At 36.0% G+C, this 21155-nt stretch overlaps 1 protein-coding gene across 2 annotated transcripts in view; it reads left to right on the top strand.

The window, feature by feature from the left end:
* MTREX (Mtr4 exosome RNA helicase) overlaps positions 1-21155 on the top strand; it is a 107084-nt gene that overhangs the window by 67304 nt on the left and 18625 nt on the right. For both annotated transcript variants that reach the window (XM_042938861.1, XM_042938871.1), the window contains exons 19-22: positions 732-860; positions 12592-12702; positions 13939-14127; positions 19139-19302. In XM_042938861.1, coding sequence (XP_042794795.1) covers positions 732-860; positions 12592-12702; positions 13939-14127; positions 19139-19302 — 593 coding nt within the window. The remainder of the gene's footprint in view (positions 1-731; positions 861-12591; positions 12703-13938; positions 14128-19138; positions 19303-21155) is intronic.

Consider the following 21155-nt stretch of genomic DNA (forward strand, 5'->3'; position numbering starts at 1 on the left):
TCATTTCTTTGACATGTTCACTCCTCAGTCAAAATAACTTTCCTTTTATTGATTTTATGCAAAAGAGATCACTCACATGTTGAATTAAAAAGCAGAGAGGAATTCTTTACTGAAGAAAAAGGTCTTACTGCTGTTTGAAAGACATTGCTGTCAAACAAATTATCATAAATTGCACATGCAATTAATCCTTGTATCTCAACAATCATGTTTTTATTAGAGAATATAAAAGACAAAAGTCTTTTAATAAAGTCTTAATACAATGGTATAAAAACACATTGTAGAGGTGCTATGAGGATAATTTTCATGTTGTTTAATTAGGATAATTTGAAGATAACAGATTTGTTTTCTGACACTGTTAATTTCTTACAGTTTATTTTTCTAATTCTGATATAATAAAATGATTAATCATTAGAAACTTGAAATGGCATTTTATGTCATAGTTAAGAACTCATACTGTTTAAATTCATAAGTATCAAGCCATACCATCTTGAACATAAAATCTCATCTGAATTCTGAAGTTTCAACTAATTTCTATGTTTTCTCATCCAGTGGAGCATGTTGAAGGATAAAGAAGGACAGCCTTCATATCATGACATAAATATTTACTGTGCAGTATGTGCCATTATCATAATGCTAAATGCTGAGAACATAGTCCATGTACATATAAAACTTAAAATTTTTCCATCAGTTTTTAAGACATAATAAGTTCCTTTTATCTTGTTTTTTTCTAGCCTAATTCTGGTGAACTGGATCCTTTATATGTAGTAGAAGTACTTCTGCGCTGTAGCAAAGAAAGTTTGAAAAATTCAGCTACTGAGGCTGCAAAACCAGCTAAGCCTGATGAGAAAGGAGAGATGCAGGTTTGGACTTTATTTATCATCTTCAGATTTCAAGTACTTATTGAATTATTTCTAATCACTATATTTCCTGCATATGATTATAGTGAACATACTTGATGTCAAAATTGTAAGTTTTCAGAGTTTTTAAAGGTATATTAAAGCCATCTAAAATATCAAAAGGATGATTAATGAGATTTAAGCTCTCTGTTTCTGTATCAAATTGTGGTCAGGTAAACAAAGATGAAGTGAAAGATAAAGAGAATTTAATAATTTAAATTTTCACATGAAGCTGGATTTTACTGGGACTACTAAAGATGTTTTATCTTTTTTATGATCAAATAATTTTACAGTGTTACTTCATGTTTATTATATTCCTTTGAAATATGAAAGCAGTGTTTTAATAATTGAAAATTCCTTCATAAGTTTCCCTAGTTGGAACCATTTAATTTACATGTGCTTTTAACAAAATTTCAATTATAGTGTAGTTGACATACAATATTATTTTAGTGATTCGACATTTATGTATTTATATATATTAAGAAATGCTCACCACGAGGGCATCTGGGTGGCTCAGTTGGTTAAGTGCCTTGACTCTTGATTTGGGCTCGGGTCCTGATCTCAGGGTTCCTGAGATTCAGCCCTGTGTCTGGCTGCTTGGGATTCTCTTTCTCCTCTCTCTCTGTGCCTCCCCCACTTGCACTCACACACATGTGCACACTGTCTCAAAATAAATAAATAAACATTAAAAAAATGCTCACCGTGATAAGTGTGGCTACCATCTGCCAGCATATGAAGTTATGATATTATTGGCTCTATTTCCCATGCTGTGCTTTTCATCCCTGTGACTTATTTTCTACCTGGAAGTTTGTATCTGTTAATCCCCTTCACATGTTTCATCCATCACCTCACCTGCCTTCCCTCTCGCAACCACCAGTCTGTTTGTTCTCTGTATTTATAAGTTTGTTTTTGGCTTTTTGTTTATTACTTTTGTTTTTTAGATGTCACATATAAGTGAAATCATGTGGTATTTATCTTTGAGTTATTTCACTTAACATAATACCCTCTAGGTCCATCCATGTTGTTGCACATGACAAGATTTCTTTCTTTTTTATGCCTGTGTGTGTAAAACACACCTTTATCCATTCATCTGTTAATGGACAGTTAGATTGCTTCCATATCTTGCCTGTTGTATTTGTATATAATGCTGCAATAAACATAGAGGTACATATATCTTTTCAAATTAGTGTTTTCATTTTTTTTAGGGGTGATAACCAGAAGTGGGATTAATGGATCATATGATATTTCTGTTGCTAATTTTTTGACGAGCTGCCTGTTTTCCATAGTGGCCGTACCTATTTACATTCTCACCAACAGTTCACAAGGGGTCCCTTTTCTCCGCATCCTCACCAGCAGTTAATTTCTTATCTTTGTGATACTAGTCGTTCTAACAGGTGTATGGTGGTATCTCATTGTGGCTTGGATTCTCATTTCCCTGATGATTAGTGATACTGAGCATCTTTTCATGTGTGTGTCAGCTATCTGAATGTCTTCTTTCGAATAATATCTATTCAGGTCCTCTGTCTAATTTTAATCAGATCTTGTGTGTGTGTTTGGTTGTATGAGTTCTTTAATTTTTTTTTTTTTTTTTTGGATATTAACCTCTTAGTGGATATATCATTTGCAAATATTATCTTTTTCCTTCAAGTAGGTTGCCTTTTCATGTTGTGGATGGTTTCCTTTGCTGTGCAAAAGTTTTTTAGTCTGATGTAGACTCTGTTGTGTATTTTTGCTTGTGTTGCCCTTGCCTGAGGAGGCCAGTCCGAAAAGACATATTGCTAAGGCAATGTTTTCTTTGTTTTCTTTTAGGAGTATTATGGTTTTGGTTCTTATTTACATTTAGTTCTTTAATCCATTTTGAGTTTATTTTTTTCATATGGTATAGGAAAGTGGTCCAGTTTAATTCTTTTGCATGTGGCTGTCTAGTTTTGTCAGTACCATTTATTGCAGAGACTGTCTTTTCCACATTGTACATTCTTACCTCATTTTTCTTAGGTTAATTCACCATATAATGGGTTGGTTGGTTTCTTTCTTCCTTCCTTCCTTTCCTTTCCTTCCTTCCTTTCCTTCCTTCCTTTCCTTCCTTCCTTTCCTTTCCTTCCTTTCTTCCTTCCTTCCTTCCTTCCTGCCTTCCTTCTTTATGGGTTTATTTCTGGGCTCTCTTTTTTGTTCCATTGATCTGTTTTGGTGCCAGTACCATACTGTTTTGATTACTATAACTTTGTAGTATAGTTTGAAATCTGGAGTTGTGTTGAGTCTCAGCTTTGTTATCTTTCTCAGGATTACTTCGGTTGTTGGGCTTGTTGGGTTTTTGTGATTCTACACAAATTTTAGGATTGTGTGTTCTTTGAAAAATACTGTTGGTGTTTTGATAAGGATTGCATTCAGTCTGTAGATTTTTTGAGTGGTATGGCCATTTTAACAGTAGTAATTCTTCCAGTCCCTGAGTATGGGCTATCTTTTCCTTTTTTTGTGTCATCTTCAATTTCTTTCATTATTATCTTACAGTTTTCAAAGTACAGGACTTTCACCTCCTTGGGTAACTTTATTCCTAGGTATTTTATTCTTTTTGATGCAGTTGTAAATGGGATTATTTTCTTAATGTCTCTTTCTTACAGCTTGTTATCAATGTAGAGAAACATAACAGATAATTGTATATTGATCCTGCAATTCCATTAAATTTGTTTATTCTAACAATTTTTGGTGTTGTCTTTATGGTTTTCTGTATGTAATACCATGTCATTTGCAAACAGTGACAGTGTTACTTCTTTATTACCAATTTGGATGCCTTTTATTTCTTTTTCATGTCTGATTGCGGTGACTAGGATTTCCAGTACCATGTTGAATAAAAATGGCAACAGTAGTCATCCTTGCCTTCTTCTTAATCTTAGAGGATAAGTTTTCAGCTTTTTACCATTGAGAATGGTATTAGCTGTGGGTTTGTTATGTGTCCCATATTTTGTTGGGGTATGTTCCATCTGTACCTGTTTTGTGGAGAGTTTTTATCATGAACAGATGTTGAATTTTATTACAAGCTTTTCCTTTATGTGTGGAAATCATATGATTTTTATCTTTCCTTTTGTAAATGTGGTGTATCCTGTTGATTGATTTGTGGATATTGAACCATCCTTGCATCCCTGGAATAAATCCCACCTGAGCATGGTGAATGATACTTTAAATGTATTGTTGAAGTCAGTCTTTGTATTTGTGTTTTTTTTCCAGTTTTTCTTTCTAATGGAATTTTAGTTTCATACCATTGTGGTTGGAAAAGATGCTTGATATAATTTCAGGCTTAAATTCATTGAGACTTGTTTTGTGGCCTCACATGTAATCTGTCCTGGAAAGTGTTCCATGTGCACTTGAAAATTATGTGTATTATTCTGTCTTGTGGATGGTAAGTTTTGTATATATCTGTTTGTTTTATGCTGTCTAATGTGTTCTTCAGAGCGACTGTTTTCCTTACTGATTTTCTATCTGGGTGATCAGTCCATTGATGTAAATGTTCATGTCCCCTACTCTTACTTTATTACTGTCAATTTCTCCCAATGTGTTTCTGAATATTTGCTTTATAAGTTTAAGTGCTTCTCTGTTGGATGCACAGAAATTTACAATTGTCACATCCTCTTGTTAGATTGATCTCATTATTATATAATGTCTCTCTTTATCTCCTATTACACTTCTTGTTTTAAAATCTGTTTTGTCTTAGTGTTGCTACCCAGCTTTTTTTCCCCCACTTACATTTGCATGGAATGTCTTTTACCATCTCTTCACTTTTTAGTCTGTTTGTGTCTTTATGTCTGAAGGGAGTCTCTTGTAGGCAACACGTAGATGAATCTTGTTTTTTATCCTTTTAGTCAGTGTTTGTATCTTTTGTTTGAAGTGTTTATTCCATTTTCATTTTATTTTATTTTATTTTAGTCAGTGAGAGTAATTTTATTTTATTTATTCATTTCTTTTGTTTTAATTAGTGAGGCCCAGCTATAATTGTTGAGACCATGCTGGCAGGCAAGATACCAATTCTAGCTGCTGCTCACTAGTTATTTTGGCAGTAGTCACTTTGGGTGGACACAGGTTCTAGCTGAGGCTGCCTGGTGGGTATGGTATGGCATGAGCCACTTTGGGGGGAACTCCTGTCAGGGCAGGTGGGTTGGATGATCCACAGGGGAACACCAGAGCAGGTTGAGCAGTGCTAGAAGGTAAATGGAGAGTGTCAGAACTGGCTTCTGCAAGCATCAGGCCAGCTAGGCTACAGGAGGGGAAGAAAAATGGCACCTGGTAAGACTTTATTTCTCGAGAAAATTCCTACACTTCCAGCCCTTTTGGCACACACCCTAAAATTACTTAGTAGATCTCCTTCACTTAATAACTTGTATGTTTTTCAAACTGCTGCCTTTCTGTTGGGTCTCAAACTGAATGAGTACACTGGCACTTTAGGAGTGGATTCTAAGTTTCCTCTAGCCCTCCGACTCTCCCAGAGTGAAGTTTCCTTGATTTTCAAAGCCAGATGTTATAAGAGGGCTTTTCTTCCTGATGCACATCCCAGGGTAGGGGTACCTGATGTGGGATTTGATCCTTTCACTCCTCAGGTGGAACTGTGTGCTTGTGATATCACTCCTGTTTGTGGGTCACCATGCTGACAGAGTTGGTTCCCAACTGTGTCCCTGCCCCTTCTACTCTTCTCAGTATGGCCTTTTTTCTTTATCCTCATTGTGGAAGAGCTGTTATACGTCTTTGGTCCCTTTTCAGAATGAGCTGCACTGTAGTTAAGGTCTTGGTGTGTCCATAGGAGGAGGTGAGCTCAGGATCCTCTTGTTCTGCCATCTTCTCAAGCTCCTCAGTTTACCTGTGGTTTCAATTAATTGCAAAACATTCAGTTTGCCATATGAGATACCTGTATTTCTTGAATATCTCACCCCCCCCCTTTTAATAATTAGGACAAAATTACTGCAGGTAAAACCTCAATACTGAGATTCCAAGTATGTATTTGAAGGCAGATATACTGGAATTTTGTTATTTTAAAACATTAAGTATGTGGTGTATTCCTAGGAATTTTAAGAAATGTCTTTGTGATGATATATGATATAATAACCTTTGATTTATCGAAATTAAAATCTGCCGTTGCAGCATCAGAGGATGCTGCTTTGGATCATTTCAAATGACAGTGAAATTTAGAATTGGCAGTATTGAAGGATATTATTCATTATTAAATGTTTTAGAGTGATAATTAAAAGTATAATTACTTCCGAATCCCACCTAACGTTTGGTTTCAATTCAATCTTATAATTTCATTGCTCAAACTTCAGCCCTATTATAACTTGTATGATTTTTTTTCCATAATGTGTATTTTACAGTTGACTGCTTAACTGTAAATGAGAGTAAAACTCCCACAATTTAGCTGATAGTCACTGTATTCAAAAGGACCTTTGAAGTTATTGCAGCTTGCAATGGCAAGCATGTGGCACACATGCCAACATTCTTTTTCTCTCCTGACAGACATCGATGAAAAGTCATGACATTCTTTCACTGAAGGTTTTGACTCTTTAAGATAATGATCTAATGACTAATTTCATTGGAGTTAGTATTTTAAGGAAAACTTACTTGTTGTCTATCTTGCTTCTGGCCCAGATTTTATTTAGCTTAGTCACTGTGCCCATTTTACTTAAAGATATTGAGAAGCTTTGTACTACATAATGATCATGATTTGTCTCATTTTAATGGTTTGTGCAGGGTAGATGCCCCTGGATCCTAGGCAACCTGCGTCTTTCCTTCTATAACATTTTTTAAACTGGGGTATAATTGAAGTATAATTTTTTTTTAAAGGTTAATTTTGAGAGAGCATGAGAGTGAGCGGGGGAGGGGAAGAGAGAATCCCAAGCAGGCTCTACACCGACAGGGGGCTCACTCAGTCTCTAGAACATGAAATCATGACCTGAGCCAAAATCAAGAACCTCACTGAATGAGTCACCCAATGCATAACATTTTTTAAAATTTTTATTTATTTTTAAGAGATGATGAGTGGGGGAGGAGCAGAGAGAGAGGAAGAGAGAATCCCAAGCAGGCTCTGTGCTGTCAGTCCAGAGTCTGACATGGGGCTTAAACTTAAGAACTGTGAGATTATGACCTGAGCTGATACAAGAGTCGGATGCTTAACCGTCTGAGCCACCAAGACACCCCAGCATATAACATTTTTTCAGTTTATTTCCAGGAATTAAGTGGGGATGTATTAGTGTAAGTTATATATATAGTCTCTGACTTCAAGGGGTTTACAGCTTAATGGGGGGAACATTTTGTGCTCAAGTTAGTGAACATCAAAAATGTATCCTCCAACTGGAGTAGAGTGTGTTTGGTGGGGGGAAGTCACTAAAGGTTTTATAAAAGAAGTATTAAGAAAATGAACTGACCTGGGGCTCCTGGGTGGCTCAGTCAGTTAAGTGTCCAACTTAGGCTCACGTCATGATCTCACGGTTCATGGGTTCGAGCTCCACATTGGGCTCTGTGCTGACAGCTAAGAGCCTGGAGTCTCCTTTGGATTTTGTGTCTACCTTTCTCTCTGCCCCTCCCTTGCTCGTGTTCGTGTGCTCGCTCGCTTCCTCTCTCTTTCTCAAAACTAAATAGACATTTTAAAAAATATTAAAAAAAAAAAAAAAAAGAAAACTGACTTGTAAGGATCTTTTCAGACAAGAATTGCTTTTCCAGCTGAGAAAGCAACATACACAGAGCATGAAACATGCCTTTTTAAAAAGAACTCTGAGTTCTATTGAATGATCATACTAGTAAAACAGAGAGAAGGACTATACCTTAAGACATAGTGTGTGTATATAATATTGTTCACTTCTGTAAATTAATATTTTGAATAGGAATCCTGGACACAGGATTCATAGACAATTTATAAGGAAATTTCATCTCTCAACTGCACTTACTGTGAACACTACTCTGGATAGGTTTAAACCAGATTTCCTTTGCATGAAATATGAGTAGGAAGTGGCATTTCCATAGTCATTTTTCTTTCTTTTAACTTAGAGTGTGTATGATATAAAATTAAGCTCTTTAAATGCTTCTTGGATTGCTGCAAGCTTTTGGTTAATTTCCAGAGTTCTTGAAGGAAAATTAGATCAAGGCACACATTTAGTTTTTATAAATCTAAAATTTAATAAAACATATTGGTTTAAATAACTTGGCCTGGACTTGATTAAAATGTAGTTAGTTCAAAAAATATCTTTTCTGGGGGTGCCCAGGTGGCTCAGTTGGTTAAACCTTCAACTTAGGCTCAGGTCATGATCTCATGGCTTGTGAGTTTGAATCCCACGTTGGGCTCTTTGCTGACAGCGTGAAACCTGGAGCCTGCTTCAGATTCTGTGTGTGTGTGTGTGTCTCTCTCTCTGCCCCTCCCCTGCTCATGCTCTGTCTCTTTCTCCTTCAAAAAAATAAATAAAAACTAAAAAAAAAATACATGTATCTTTTCTGGATGAAAAATTCAAAAATTATATTTTAGGTAATGTCCTTGATTTGAAGAAGTGAGATCATCTGAAACTTACTTAGGTTGTATTCACTTAAACTTACTGACTTCTGATGTTAGCTACCTTATCATTTGCTTATCTTTTTCCTTTTTAAAAATTTTAATTAGTTAATATACAGTGCAGTGTTGGTTTCAAAAGTAGAATTCAGTTATTCATCATTTCCATACAACACCCAATGCTTATCACAAGTGCCCTACTTAATACTCATCACCCAGTCTAGCCCATCTCACACCCACCTCCCTCTGTCAACTCTCATTTTTTTTCAACGTTTTTTTTTTTTTTTTTTTTTTTTTTTTTTTATTTTTGGGACAGAGAGAGACAGAGCATGAACGGGGGAGGGTCAGAGAGAGGGAGACACAGAATCGGAAACAGGCTCCAGGCTCCGAGCCATCAGCCCAGAGCCTGACGCGGGGCTCGAACTCACGGACCGCGAGATCGTCGCGGGGCTCGAACTCACGGACCACGAGATCGTGACCTGGCTGAAGTCGGACGCTTAACCGACTGCGCCACCCAGGCGCCCCTGTCAACTCTCATTTTATCCTCTATCATTAAAGAGTCTCTTGTGATTTGTGTCCCTTTCTTCTCTTTCCTCCAGCCTTCCCATATGTTCATCTGTTTTGTGTCTTAAATTCCACACATGAGTGAACTCATTATATCTTTCTCTGATACATTTATTTCTCTTAGCATAGTACATTCTACCCCCATCCATGTCGTTGCAGATGGCAAGATTTTATTCTTTTTGACGGCTGAGTAATATTCTATTGCATATGTATACCACATTTTCTTTATCCAATCATCAATGAACATTTGGACTCCCTCCATAGTCTGGCTATTGTTGATAATGTTGCTATAAACATTGGGTGCATGTACCCCTTCAAATCTGTATTTTTGTGTCCTTTGGGTAAATGCCTAATAGTGCAATTGCTGGATTGTAGGGTAGTTTTATTTTTAGTTTTTTGAGGAACCTCCAAAACACTGTTCTCCAGAGTAGCTGCACCAGTTTACATACCCACCAGCAGTGCAAGGGGATTCCCCTTTCGACGCATGCTGGCCAACACCTGTTGTTTCTTGTGTTGTTAATGTTAGCCATTCTCACAGGTTTGAGGTGGTATCTCATCATAGTTTTGATTTGTATTTCCCTGATGATGAGTGACATTGAGCATCTTTTCATGTGTCTGTAAGCCACCTGGATGTCTTCCTGGATGTTGTTGTTTTCTGACATTTTGAATAATGTACATACATGTCAGTGTTCTCTTTCGATTCAGACACTGCATCTGTTATTTGCAAGGGTCACAAATTGCTGGTTCAGTAACCAGTTCAGCCCTCGTAATGTCTTATTTAAACATGAAATTGACAACTTGAAAATAAAAATAATTATATTAAAATATTACAATCAAGTGAAAGCAGCCCCAAATCCACACTGAGGTAGGTAGGTAAGTAGGTAGGTAGGTAGGTAGGTAAAATATAGAAGGAACGAATATGTTAGAAAAGTCACCATTAGGCAACTACCAAATAACTAATCCATGGATCCTAAAACTAGTGAGTTGAAAGTTTAAATGAGGAATGGGATATTTACAAAGTAATGAATATCCCTATAAATTTCTTATTAATTGTAAAGGGAAAAGTAGTAAGTTTACATTAGAGAATGCCAGAGATAACCACTTGAATCAAGTCATAAAAATTAATATCACTAGTAATGTTGACCAGTAGACAGGAAGAACAAAAAACATCATTTCTGCCAAAAATTCATATCCTGAATTTCATGATTCATCATAATTAGACAAACCCAAATTCAGAGGCATTCATAAAATAATTAGTGTATTCAAAAATGTCAGTGTCCTGAGCAGCACACACACACACACACACACACAAAAGAGAAACTGTTCCAGATTAAAGTAAAATAAAGAATTATCACAACTAAACATAATTTATCATCCTAATTTGGATACGTAGAGTGGTGGAAGAGAACAAGTGTGGTATAAAAGGCATTATTGGAGAAGTAGATGGAATATTAATATGCATTATAGATTAGATAATAATTGTTTCAACATTAAATTTCCCTCTTTTAAAATTTGTACTATGGATGTGGTATATGTGTGGAGAGAGAGAATGATAAAGCAAATGGGGCAAATGTGAATATTTGGTGAATCTGAATAAAGGTTTATGGGAACTCTTTGTTCTAGTAACTTTTCTAAAAACTTGAAATTATATAAAAATGTCAATTCCATAAAAACAAAGTAGGCAGTATTCTAGATTTAAAAAGGCTAAAGAGATCTGACAACTAAATGCAAGAAATGATCCTTGGCTGGATCTTAGATCCAAAAGTGGTGGTAGTATCAGGGTGCCTGGGTGGCTCAGTCAAGTTAAGTGTCCAACTCACTTTTGGCTCAGGTCATGATCTCTTGGTTTCATGAGTTCGAGCATTGTATCAGGCTCCACGCTAATCCTGCCAACTCTCCTTGTGATTTATTCTCTCTCTCTCTCTCTCTCTCTCTCTCAAAAAAATAAACTTAAAAAAAAAATAAAGCTGGTGGTAGTATCTATAAATGGCATTAGTGAGTCATTTGGGGAAATTTGAATATGAACTGTATATTAGATTCTATTATTAAATTTTTATGGTATAATGAGGTAATTCTTAGAAGATACATGATGAAGTATTTGCTGGTGAGGTGAAGTGACATGTTATCTGCAAATTAATTTTAAATGGTTAAAATAGGAAAAAGGAAGGCAGAAAGAAAAACACTCCCCCACCAAAATCCCAAAGTCTTAACTAGAAAGAGGAAAAGCACGTATGGCAAGCTATTAACAGTTGGAAAGATCTAGTTGAGAAAATACAGTGGACAGTTTGTTGTATTATTATTTTAGTCACTTTTGAATAAGAAGTTGTAGTTGTCTGCTTTAAACAATACATACTTTCTCCATTTTTTCTTTCTTTTCTCTTTGGTATTTGAATATGATCTCTGTTCTTTTAGCTTTTACACTAAATAACATTTTTTAAAGGTGCTTATTAACTATTTTAAAACACTTTACATGCATTATTTCATTTAATTCTCACAACAGTTTAATGAGATAGATACAATTTCATCTCCATTTTTAAAATAGGAAGAATGAAGCCTAAAAAATTTGGACTTCCTCAAGGTCTCAAAACTAGCAGAAAACTGAATCAAAACCCAGGCAGTCTTGACTCTAGAAACTCTGCTCAACTGCTCTACCATTTTATTCAATAAAACACTATGAATATATTTGTTAACCAGCAAGCCAATGGCAGCTGTTTTTTTTTAGTAGCGATCAGAGTAAGGTAGCCATTGAGAATAATACACTGATGAATTTGGACCTTTAAAAGTGTTAACTTCTCAGTGTACAGACAACCTCTAAATTTAAAGTCAGTGTCCTTAAAGGAAGCAAAATGGTATACTTCATGGTGAGGAAAAGGTATCAGGAGAGAACATGAAAGAAAGTTTGAAGATAGGTGATTCTTGAATATTATGTCTAATGGAGTATACTGTTTTCTGTGGTTGAAATACTTTTTTTCATCTCTTCATTAAAACCTATCTAGTGGGGCGCCTGGGTGGCTCAGTCGGTTAAGCGTCCGACTTCGGCTCAGGTCACGATCTCGCGGTCCGTGAGTTCGAGCCCCGCGTCGGGCTCTGGGCTGAAGGCTCAGAGCCTGGAGCCTGCTTCCGATTCTGTGTCTCCCTCTCTCTCTGCCCCTCCCCTGTTCATGCTCTGTCTCTCTCTGTCTCAAAAAAAAATAAAATGTTAAAAAAAAAAAAAAATTAAAAAAAAAAAAAAAACCTATCTAGAGCTTACATGAATCCTACTCACCCATAAACAGGAGTCTTTCCTTCCTGTGTAGTGCTATTATATTTTAAGATATTCAAACAGTGCCAATAATGAGTACATGCAAATAAATAAAGCATGGATTCTGTGTTGAGGGAATAACTAATTTTTAGGTACCATTTATTTACCTGTTATTTAGAAGTTTGAATTAGGTTTTACTTTTGAAATATAGTTTCTGGTAAGATATGTGCTTCTATAGTGATTATTACCTACTTAATCATATGTGCTACAAATTGTAAATACAGCTTCGTTTTAAGGATTCAAGCTAAATTTGGGAAATGGCAGAGTTTGAAAATGTGCAGTTTTAATTGTAGCATTCTGTAACTTTTTCTTGGTAGGTTGTTCCAGTTTTGGTGCACCTCCTGTCTGCTATCAGCAGTGTTAGGCTTTATATTCCTAAAGACCTTCGGCCAGTGGATAATAGACAGAGTGTTTTAAAGTCAATACAGGTACACGTATTAGTTTTATAAATTTAAATATAAATTTTATGTAAAGATAAATAGAATTTATAACAAGACAGCTTAAATGCTTTAAAATATATTGCTTTCTTTAAAAAAAAAAAAAAAAAAAACTATAAACACTGCCAGTAGTGGAAGTTCGTGATTTTTGTATAGATTGTCCACTCCTTGAGTATACCAAAAGTGAGAAGTAAGGGAGAACCCAAAAAGGAAAACATAGCTACTGTTTTATGCAAAATGTTTTGCTTTATTTGTTGAGTAAAAATAACTAGACCACATTAAAAATTTTATGTATAAAAATCATGTGCCAGGACTTTTAACCATTTTTTAGTTTTATTTTCAATAAGAAAAATTATGACATTCTAGAAATCTATTTTCCAGTAGGGGAAGAAAATGGAATTTTGTTAGTTATTTGGTCAGCAAACATTTGGATTATCATTCACTGATCAGCAAAGGCTCTGTACTTGAATTTGAGAAAACAAACAGGATGCTTTCATTGTAGAGCAGGAACATTCAAGCTGTGGTCCTAGGCAGGCTTTCTGAGTTGAATAATTGTCTTGACAGTTTTATAGAATTTTTATGTGGATAAACTGTTTGTTGTTGTTGTTTTATCCCTAACTCACCAAATTCTATTTTACCTTTAAGGCCTATCCCAAGACCTTGAAAGTCTCCCAGGGCAGTACCAGCCTACAGTGAGCTGTCCCTTCTCTGAACTCAGATGCTCTTATATTTAACAGTTAAATCATGTAAAAAAAAAAAAAAAAAAAAAAGAAAAAAGAAAAGACCCCAAAACACAAAATTAATGACAGGAATCTGGACCCTTTAAAAAACTTATGTCTTTCGATTCAGTAGTACCCCACTCCCCTAGGAATCAGCCCCAAGGAAATAATGTGAAAACTGAAAACCATTTACACCTGGGTTGTTTAATATAGGATTATTTATGACAGTGAAAGGTTACAACAACCTAAATGTACAATAATGTGTTTATCAATAAGTTGTACCACACTTAGAACTATTCAGCTCTAAATACTAAAATTATTAATAAATTTAACACATCCCTGTTTTGGTATATCATGGTATGATTCAAAAGGAGGTTTCAAAACCAAATGCAACGGAAAAGTGCAATCCAGTTTAAGTGCATTTTTCAATGTGTTTGTGCCCAGAAATACATAGAAGGAAATATTTATTTAGTCTTAAATAATTTTGTCTATAAATTTTTTGTTTCAGGAAGTTCAGAAACGTTTTCCTGATGGTGTTCCCTTATTAGATCCTATTGATGATATGGGCATTCAAGATCAAGGGCTGAAAAAAGTCATCCAGAAAGTAGAGGCTTTTGAACATAGAATGTATTCTCATCCACTTCACAATGATCCAAATTTGGAAACAGTGTATACTCTTTGTGAAAAAAAAGCACAGGTATGGCAGAAACTTAGTTTGTATCATAAAATTCTATATATTTTACTAAATAGATGATTATGTGTTTTCTATTTTCTTTTCCTATTGGTTTCATCAGCTAACACAGGGAAATATCTCCTTATCTTTTGAGGAGACCATCACCTCTTATCACCAAGACAAGATGAAGATCATTTTGTTATAATTTGGTATTTGATGGTTTTTCTTAAGTTTTTTTAAATGTAATATAATTCATGTATAGTAATATTTACCCTTTTAAAGCATACATTTCAGGGGCGCCTGGATGGCTCGGTCGGTTGGGCGTCTGACTTCGGCTCAGGTCATGATCTCACGGTCTGTGAGTTCGAGCGCCGTGTCGGGCTCTGTGCTGACCGCTCAGAGCCTGGAGCCTGTTTCAGATTCTGTGTCTCCCTCTCTCTCTACCCCTCCCCTGTTCATGCTCTGTCTCTCTCTGTCTCAAAAATAAATAAACGTTAAAAAAAACTAAAAAAATAAATAAAGCATACATTTCAGTGGTTTCTAGTATATTTACAGATAACTGCAACCATACCACTGTCACAATTCCAGAGCATTTCCATCATCCCCAAAAGAAACCTTATACTAATTAGCAGTCAACTCTATTTCTCCCATCTTGCAGCCCCTAGCAACTACAAATCTCCTTTCTGCCTCTGTCAATTTGCCTATCCTGGAGATTTCATATAAGTAAAATCCTACAGTATGTGGCCTTTTGTGTCTGCTTTCTCCACTTAGCATAATGTCTTCAAGGTTCATCCATGTGGTAGCCATGAATTAGTACTTTACCCCTTTTTATGGCTGAAAAATATTCCATTATATGCATATACCACATTTTGTTTAACATTTCAACAGATGATAGACATTTGGGGTTTTTCCACTTTTTGGCTGTTTTGAGTAACCCTGCTACCAACTTTTATGTACGAGTTTTGTGTGAAGATATTTTCATTTCTCCTGTGTGGAATTAGGTAGAATTGCTGGGTCATATAGTAAGTCTAGGCTTAACCTTTTGAGAAACTGCTGACTTTTTCCCCAAGTGGCTATACCACTTTACATGTATGTAAATGTACATACATACATTTACAGCAATTTATGAAAGCTCTTATTTCTCTGTGTTCTCACCAACACTTGTTATTGTCTGTGTTTTTGATTATAGCCTTCCTAGTGGTATGTAATAGCTCAGCTTTTAGGGTAATTAGCTGTAGTCTCTAACCAGAAAAGCTAGTTAATTTACAGATAATTAATTTAGGATGACCTAAAAGAGCAGAAGACTGTGATAAGTACTCAGAGGCATATAAAGCTTACCAGTTAGTAGAAGACAGCACCCTATTAAAGATATTTTTCCTCAATAAATTTTACTGAAATGTACTTTGGATATACTGAGTTAAATAAAATATTATTAGAATTAATTTCACTTTTTAAAATGTGGTTACTGGAGAATTTGCTTTTTCAGACAGTGCTACAAGAACATACTTGTACTGCCTCACAGATACATTATTCATTGTGAATAATGAATTTAGGAAAAGTTTTTTGAAGTGAAGACATTCCTTTCCACTGTATACTTCTCTTCAACTAGAATCTTTTGTACTCTAGAAATGTTCCATCCGCCTTCAAACTTACAGCTCCTTGCTGTTAAGCCTTTTCAGCTTTTAATCGCATGCCACTTTTATCACATTAGTCTTCCTGTTACACAAACTATTATTTTAAACTCTTTAGGATCAGGCATTTCATTTTAGCTTTCTTGTACTCTCCTCTATCCCAAGTGATCTCTTTATAAAATAGATACCTAGTATTTATTGAACAAGTGTGTGAGTGGAAACTTCTTGGCTTAACAGAGTAGTATGTTTAGTTCACAGTTTTACAACACTCTTTCTAGCTTTCTGTGAACTAACATAATGGGGCCCTGGGCTGCGGTGGGGCACAGCAGCTGTGTTCTTGGTGGACGTGTAGTGCACCATGCTCTGATCCACCATGAAGGTACTGCTCAAGATGAGGAAACTGAGAAACCAAAAGTGTTAGTAACTTCTACAAGGATACCCATGATCCTGGCCTGTTCATCTCTCCTTGGGACCATTGCATCAGCAACCTACCTTCTTACATTTACTTTCTCTGTTTCCACCAGAGAGTCACCCTTAGCAATTCCACAACACAAAAACAAAGAGACTTGAGCTTGGTTTAATAATGACTGGAAAACGTCCACAAAGAAAACGGTGCAAAGCCACAGAGAGTGGTGTTACCTGAGCTGTTCTGACATAAAGGAAAAAGGCCTTAGTGTCTGGCTAAGGGACTGACTAAATAATCTTGTTGTGAAAACTCAACAGTACGTGGAAAAATGCTTACACAAGAGCATTAAATGTAAAAAGTTGGATCTGAAATTGATGTGGACTATGATTATAATTTAGCAAAAATAAAAACATATACCAAAAAGACAAAAAGGGAAACCTTAAGTGGTTGTTTGGGCAGTGAGATTATAGCAGTGTTTTTTTCTTCCTGTTTTTTGCTCCCTAATTGTCTGTAATGTGCTTCTATAACATTTTATAATGAAAGAAAACTACAAAGAGTTAACAATTTAGGGAAGGAAAAACAAGTCTTTTTATGGCCTCCTACTGACTGAAGGATAAATTTCACATCCCTTAACCCTGCCTAAGAAGACAAAAATCTGATCCCTCAGCTGTCATCATTTTAAGTGCTCACATCTGACCAAGTTTTCCTGCTTCTAGGAATTGAGACTCCAAGGTGAGGTAGTACAAGTATGTTCTTGTAGCACGGTCTGAAAAAGCAAATTCTCCAGTAACCACATTTTAAAAAGTGAAATTAATTCTAATAATATTTTATTTAACTCAGTATATCCAAAGTACATTTCAGTAAAATTTATTGAGGAAAAAAATCTTTAATAGGGGGCTGTCTTCTACTAACTGGTAAGCTTTATATGCCTCTGAGTACTTATCACTCTTCTCTTTTAGGTCATCCTAAAGAGGACATCCTCTTTCAAAGACACTGTAGAAAACAACTTTTTTTAATATAATAGACCTGATGAGTTATGCTAGTATAGCTATGCTAGTTATGCAGAAAATTGTCCAGCATAGAAAGCATTCTTTTTATCCTCATAGCATTATGACAACACATTTGTTCATAACAGTGTAGATAACCATTAAGAGATTGGATTCTGATGGCTGGCAGAGTGGTTTTGAATGCCATCTTTATTAATCACTAGCTCTGTGATTTTGACCAAATTACTTAGTAATCTCTGTCTCAGATTTTTATCTTTGTAAAATTTGTATTTAATATTAGTTACCTACCCTACATATTGCTCTAAGAATTAAATGAAGTAATGTAGCAGCACCTGGGTGGCTCAGTCAGTTAAGTGTCCAACTCTTGATTTCAGCTCAGATCATGATCTCATGGTTTGTGGGATCGAACCCTCCATGAGGCTCTGTGCTGACAGTGCAGAGCCTGCTTGAGATTCTCTCTCTCCCTTTCTCTCTGCCCCTCCTCCACTCGGCGCTCACTCTCTCTCAAATAAGCATTTTATTTTTTTTTTAATTTTTTATTTTTTTTTAATTTTTTTTTTAACGTTTTTATTTATTTTTGAGACAGAGAGAGACAGAGCATGAACAGGGGAGGGTCAGAGAGAGGGAGACACAGAATCTGAAACAGGCTCCAGGCTCTGAGCTGTCAGCACAGAGCCCGACGCGGGGCTCGAACCCACGGACCGCGAGATCATGACCTGAGCCGAAGTCGGCCGCCTAACCGACTGAGCCACCCAGGCGCCCCTCAAATAAGCATTTTAAAAAAATAAAAATAAATTCGGGGCACCTGGGTGGCTCAGTCAGTTAAGCATCCAACTTTAGCTCAGGTCATGATCTCTCTCAATCTAGGAGTTCAAGCCCTGCGTCAGGTTCTGTGCTGACAGCTCAGAGCCTGGAGCCTGCTTCATATTCTGTGTCTCCCTCTCTCTGCCCCTCACCTCAAAATAATAAATAAACATTAAAAAATTTAAAAAAAATAAATAATGTAAAGCACTGAAAATAGGGTACATAGTTAGCTGTCAGTAAATATCCATTACTGACCACTGTTTTGCCTTTATCATTTCTGCTCCTCAACTGAGTCTTAATAAATCTGCAAAATTCCAGAATCTTTGAATTTTAACTTCTGTTCCCTAAAATTTTCTTTTTGCCAGTCTTTTTCTGAACTTGAAGCCCTAACCTTGGAATCCAGTATTGTCTTGCTCTTGTACTATGATATTCTTGTCACAGTTTGAAAGTATGTAATATTTACTGATAAATAGAATTTTAAAACTCATCCACTCTGAAGGATGACCTAAAAATACATTTTCCTTTTAAAATATAGAATAAAGACCTGTTCTCTTTGCTAAAGCCATTTCCAGCTTTGGCAGTTTTATGATAGAATTAGAAGGCAAACAGAAAGGAACACCTTTCAGGACACCTCATGGGGGAAATATTAGTAGCCAAGAAATAAGATTCATATATCTCCTCTTTGCTCTTCTCTAAACTACCCCCACATTTTCTAAGGATGAAAAGCTGGAGCTGATGCTGCTTTAGAAGCATGATTAATGGTCAAATCTTATCTTGGGAAAGCCTATTCTAATTTACCACTGACTTTTTCTACCTCCAGCAGGTTACCTTATCTAGCTGCTGGCTGTCCAACTCTCCTTCTAGACTTTTCTCCTTGCTCCTTATTTAAGCAAGAATCATACTCTGTTCCCCAACTTCTTAAACTTTATCAACTCCTATATCTCCCTAAGTTGCCTTACATTTTTCAAATGGATGTTTTATATTTCCATATATTTAACATTTCTACAAGTATTTAATAACTACAGATGTATTATTCCTTTTTTCTAATATCCTAGGTAAGTATCTAAGAAGTTCCAGGTATCCTTGTAAGGTATCTTTATGAAAGATTTTTTATTTCATTACATGAGTAAATTTCATTTTACTTTGTTTACTTTATTGAACTTTCTTTATACTTTCATATGCCTTAGATTGCAATAGATATTAAATCTGCAAAGCGAGAACTAAAGAAAGCAAGAACTGTCCTACAAATGGATGAGCTCAAATGCCGCAAACGTGTTTTAAGGAGGTTGGGATTTGCTACTTCTTCTGATGTCATAGAGATGAAAGGACGAGTGGCTTGTGAGATAAGCAGGTAAAACCTGGTTGTTCTAGAAAACTGATTTTAAAATGAGATAGTGTTTTTTTTTTTTTTTAATGGGCACTTTTTTTGTTGTTTTTAATGTTTATTTTTGAGAGAGAGAGACAGAGTGCGAGTGGGGGAGGATCAGAGAGAGAGGGAGACACGGAATCCGAAGCAGGCTCCAGGCTCCAAGCTGTCAGCATAGAGCCCGACGCGGGGCTCAAACCCACAAAATGTGAGATAATGACCTGAGCTGAAGTTGGACTCTTAACTGACTGAGCCACCCAGGCACCTTAAATGGGCACTTTTTTTTTTTAAGTTCATTTATTTATTTTGAGAGAGAGAGGGAGGGAGAAATCTTAAGCAGGCTCTGTGCTGGCAAAGCATGCAGAGCCTGACATGGGGCTCAAACTCACAAGTTGTGAGATCGTGACCTGAGCTGAAACCAAGAGTCAGATACATTAACCAACTGAACAACCCAGGCGCCCCAGTAAATGCAGTTTTTGATGATGAAATTGAGAAATTAGAAAAGAATTAAATAGAGAAATTAGAAAAAGAATTTTAAAAATCTCATGGGGTGCCTGTGTGGCTCAGTCAGTTAAGTGTCCAATTATTGATTTCGACGAAGGTCATGATCTCATGGTTCCACACTGATAGTGTGGAGCCTGCTTGGGATTCTCTTTCTCCCTCTTTCCTGTCCCTCCCCTGCTCATGCTTTCTCTCTCTCTAAATAAATAAACAAACATTAAAAAAATTTTCTTCCACCTACTAATTAAAAAAAATTTTTTTAATGTTTATTTTTGAGAGACAGAGCAGGAGCAGAGAGAGAGGGAGACAGAGAGTCCCGAGCAGGCTCCAGGCCCAAGCTTTCAGCACAAAGCCTGACTTGCAGCTTGAACGCACGAACTATGAGATCATGACCTGAGCTGAAGTCACTCAACCAACTCAGCCACCCAGGCACCCCTCATTCTACTATTTAATACAAATGCAATTGGCATATTGATGTAATCCTTTTTTTCTTTTTGTTAATGCATTCTGGATTTTTACATAATTCTAATCTTAGTTTATACACAGTTTTGTGTACTGAATTCTTATTTACAATTATGGACATATTCCCACCTTAAACTTTAGTGTAATAACCATTTGCTTTTTATATATATTAGAGTTGTTATTAAAGTTTGGGGCTAACAATTAGGGAATTACAGCATAGCATATTATAGGCCACGGCATAAAACTGGATATAAGATATTATCTATCTTGGTGATCTTTTACCATATTACAAATGACCTTAAAACTAAATGACTTGAAACCATAGCAGTCATTTCATTGTCTCTGGTGGTTTCTGTGCGTCAGAAACTCAGGAAGGGCCTATTGAACGGTTGTGGTTCAAGGTCTCTATGTGATTTCCATTAGCCTGAAGATATATCTTGTTTTGTCCATGGTTTAACAACCATTATTCTCAATGAGTTCATGTTTTTGAAACAGTTACTTGTATATTCACCGTGGCTCTAATGGATGGAGCTGGAGAATTATAGGCCTTGTATATGGTTTCAGACGTTTCTGGGGCAGGCCTATTCATATTACTCTTATTGATCATTTAGTTCGGATGTTAAGAACTGGTGCCTATAGGAGCCAGCCAGGAGGAGACTGTGGTAAACCAGAACAATTCTTGGCCACCAAAAGGGGGCAGCAACAACCCAGCCCCAAATAGTTGTTATTATGGAATAATGTGTTATCAGATTTTTCAATTTAGAAAAGCCAAAAATCCAGATTTTTAGGTGAAATGAAATCCCTTGTTTTTTAAGTGTTCACAAGCTAATTCAGAATTTTTTAGTCACTGTCTGGGCCAAATATATCATTTGTTC

Source organism: Panthera leo, chromosome A1 (genome assembly GCF_018350215.1).
Source record: "Panthera leo isolate Ple1 chromosome A1, P.leo_Ple1_pat1.1, whole genome shotgun sequence".
In the NCBI taxonomy this organism is placed as follows: domain Eukaryota; kingdom Metazoa; phylum Chordata; class Mammalia; order Carnivora; family Felidae; genus Panthera; species Panthera leo.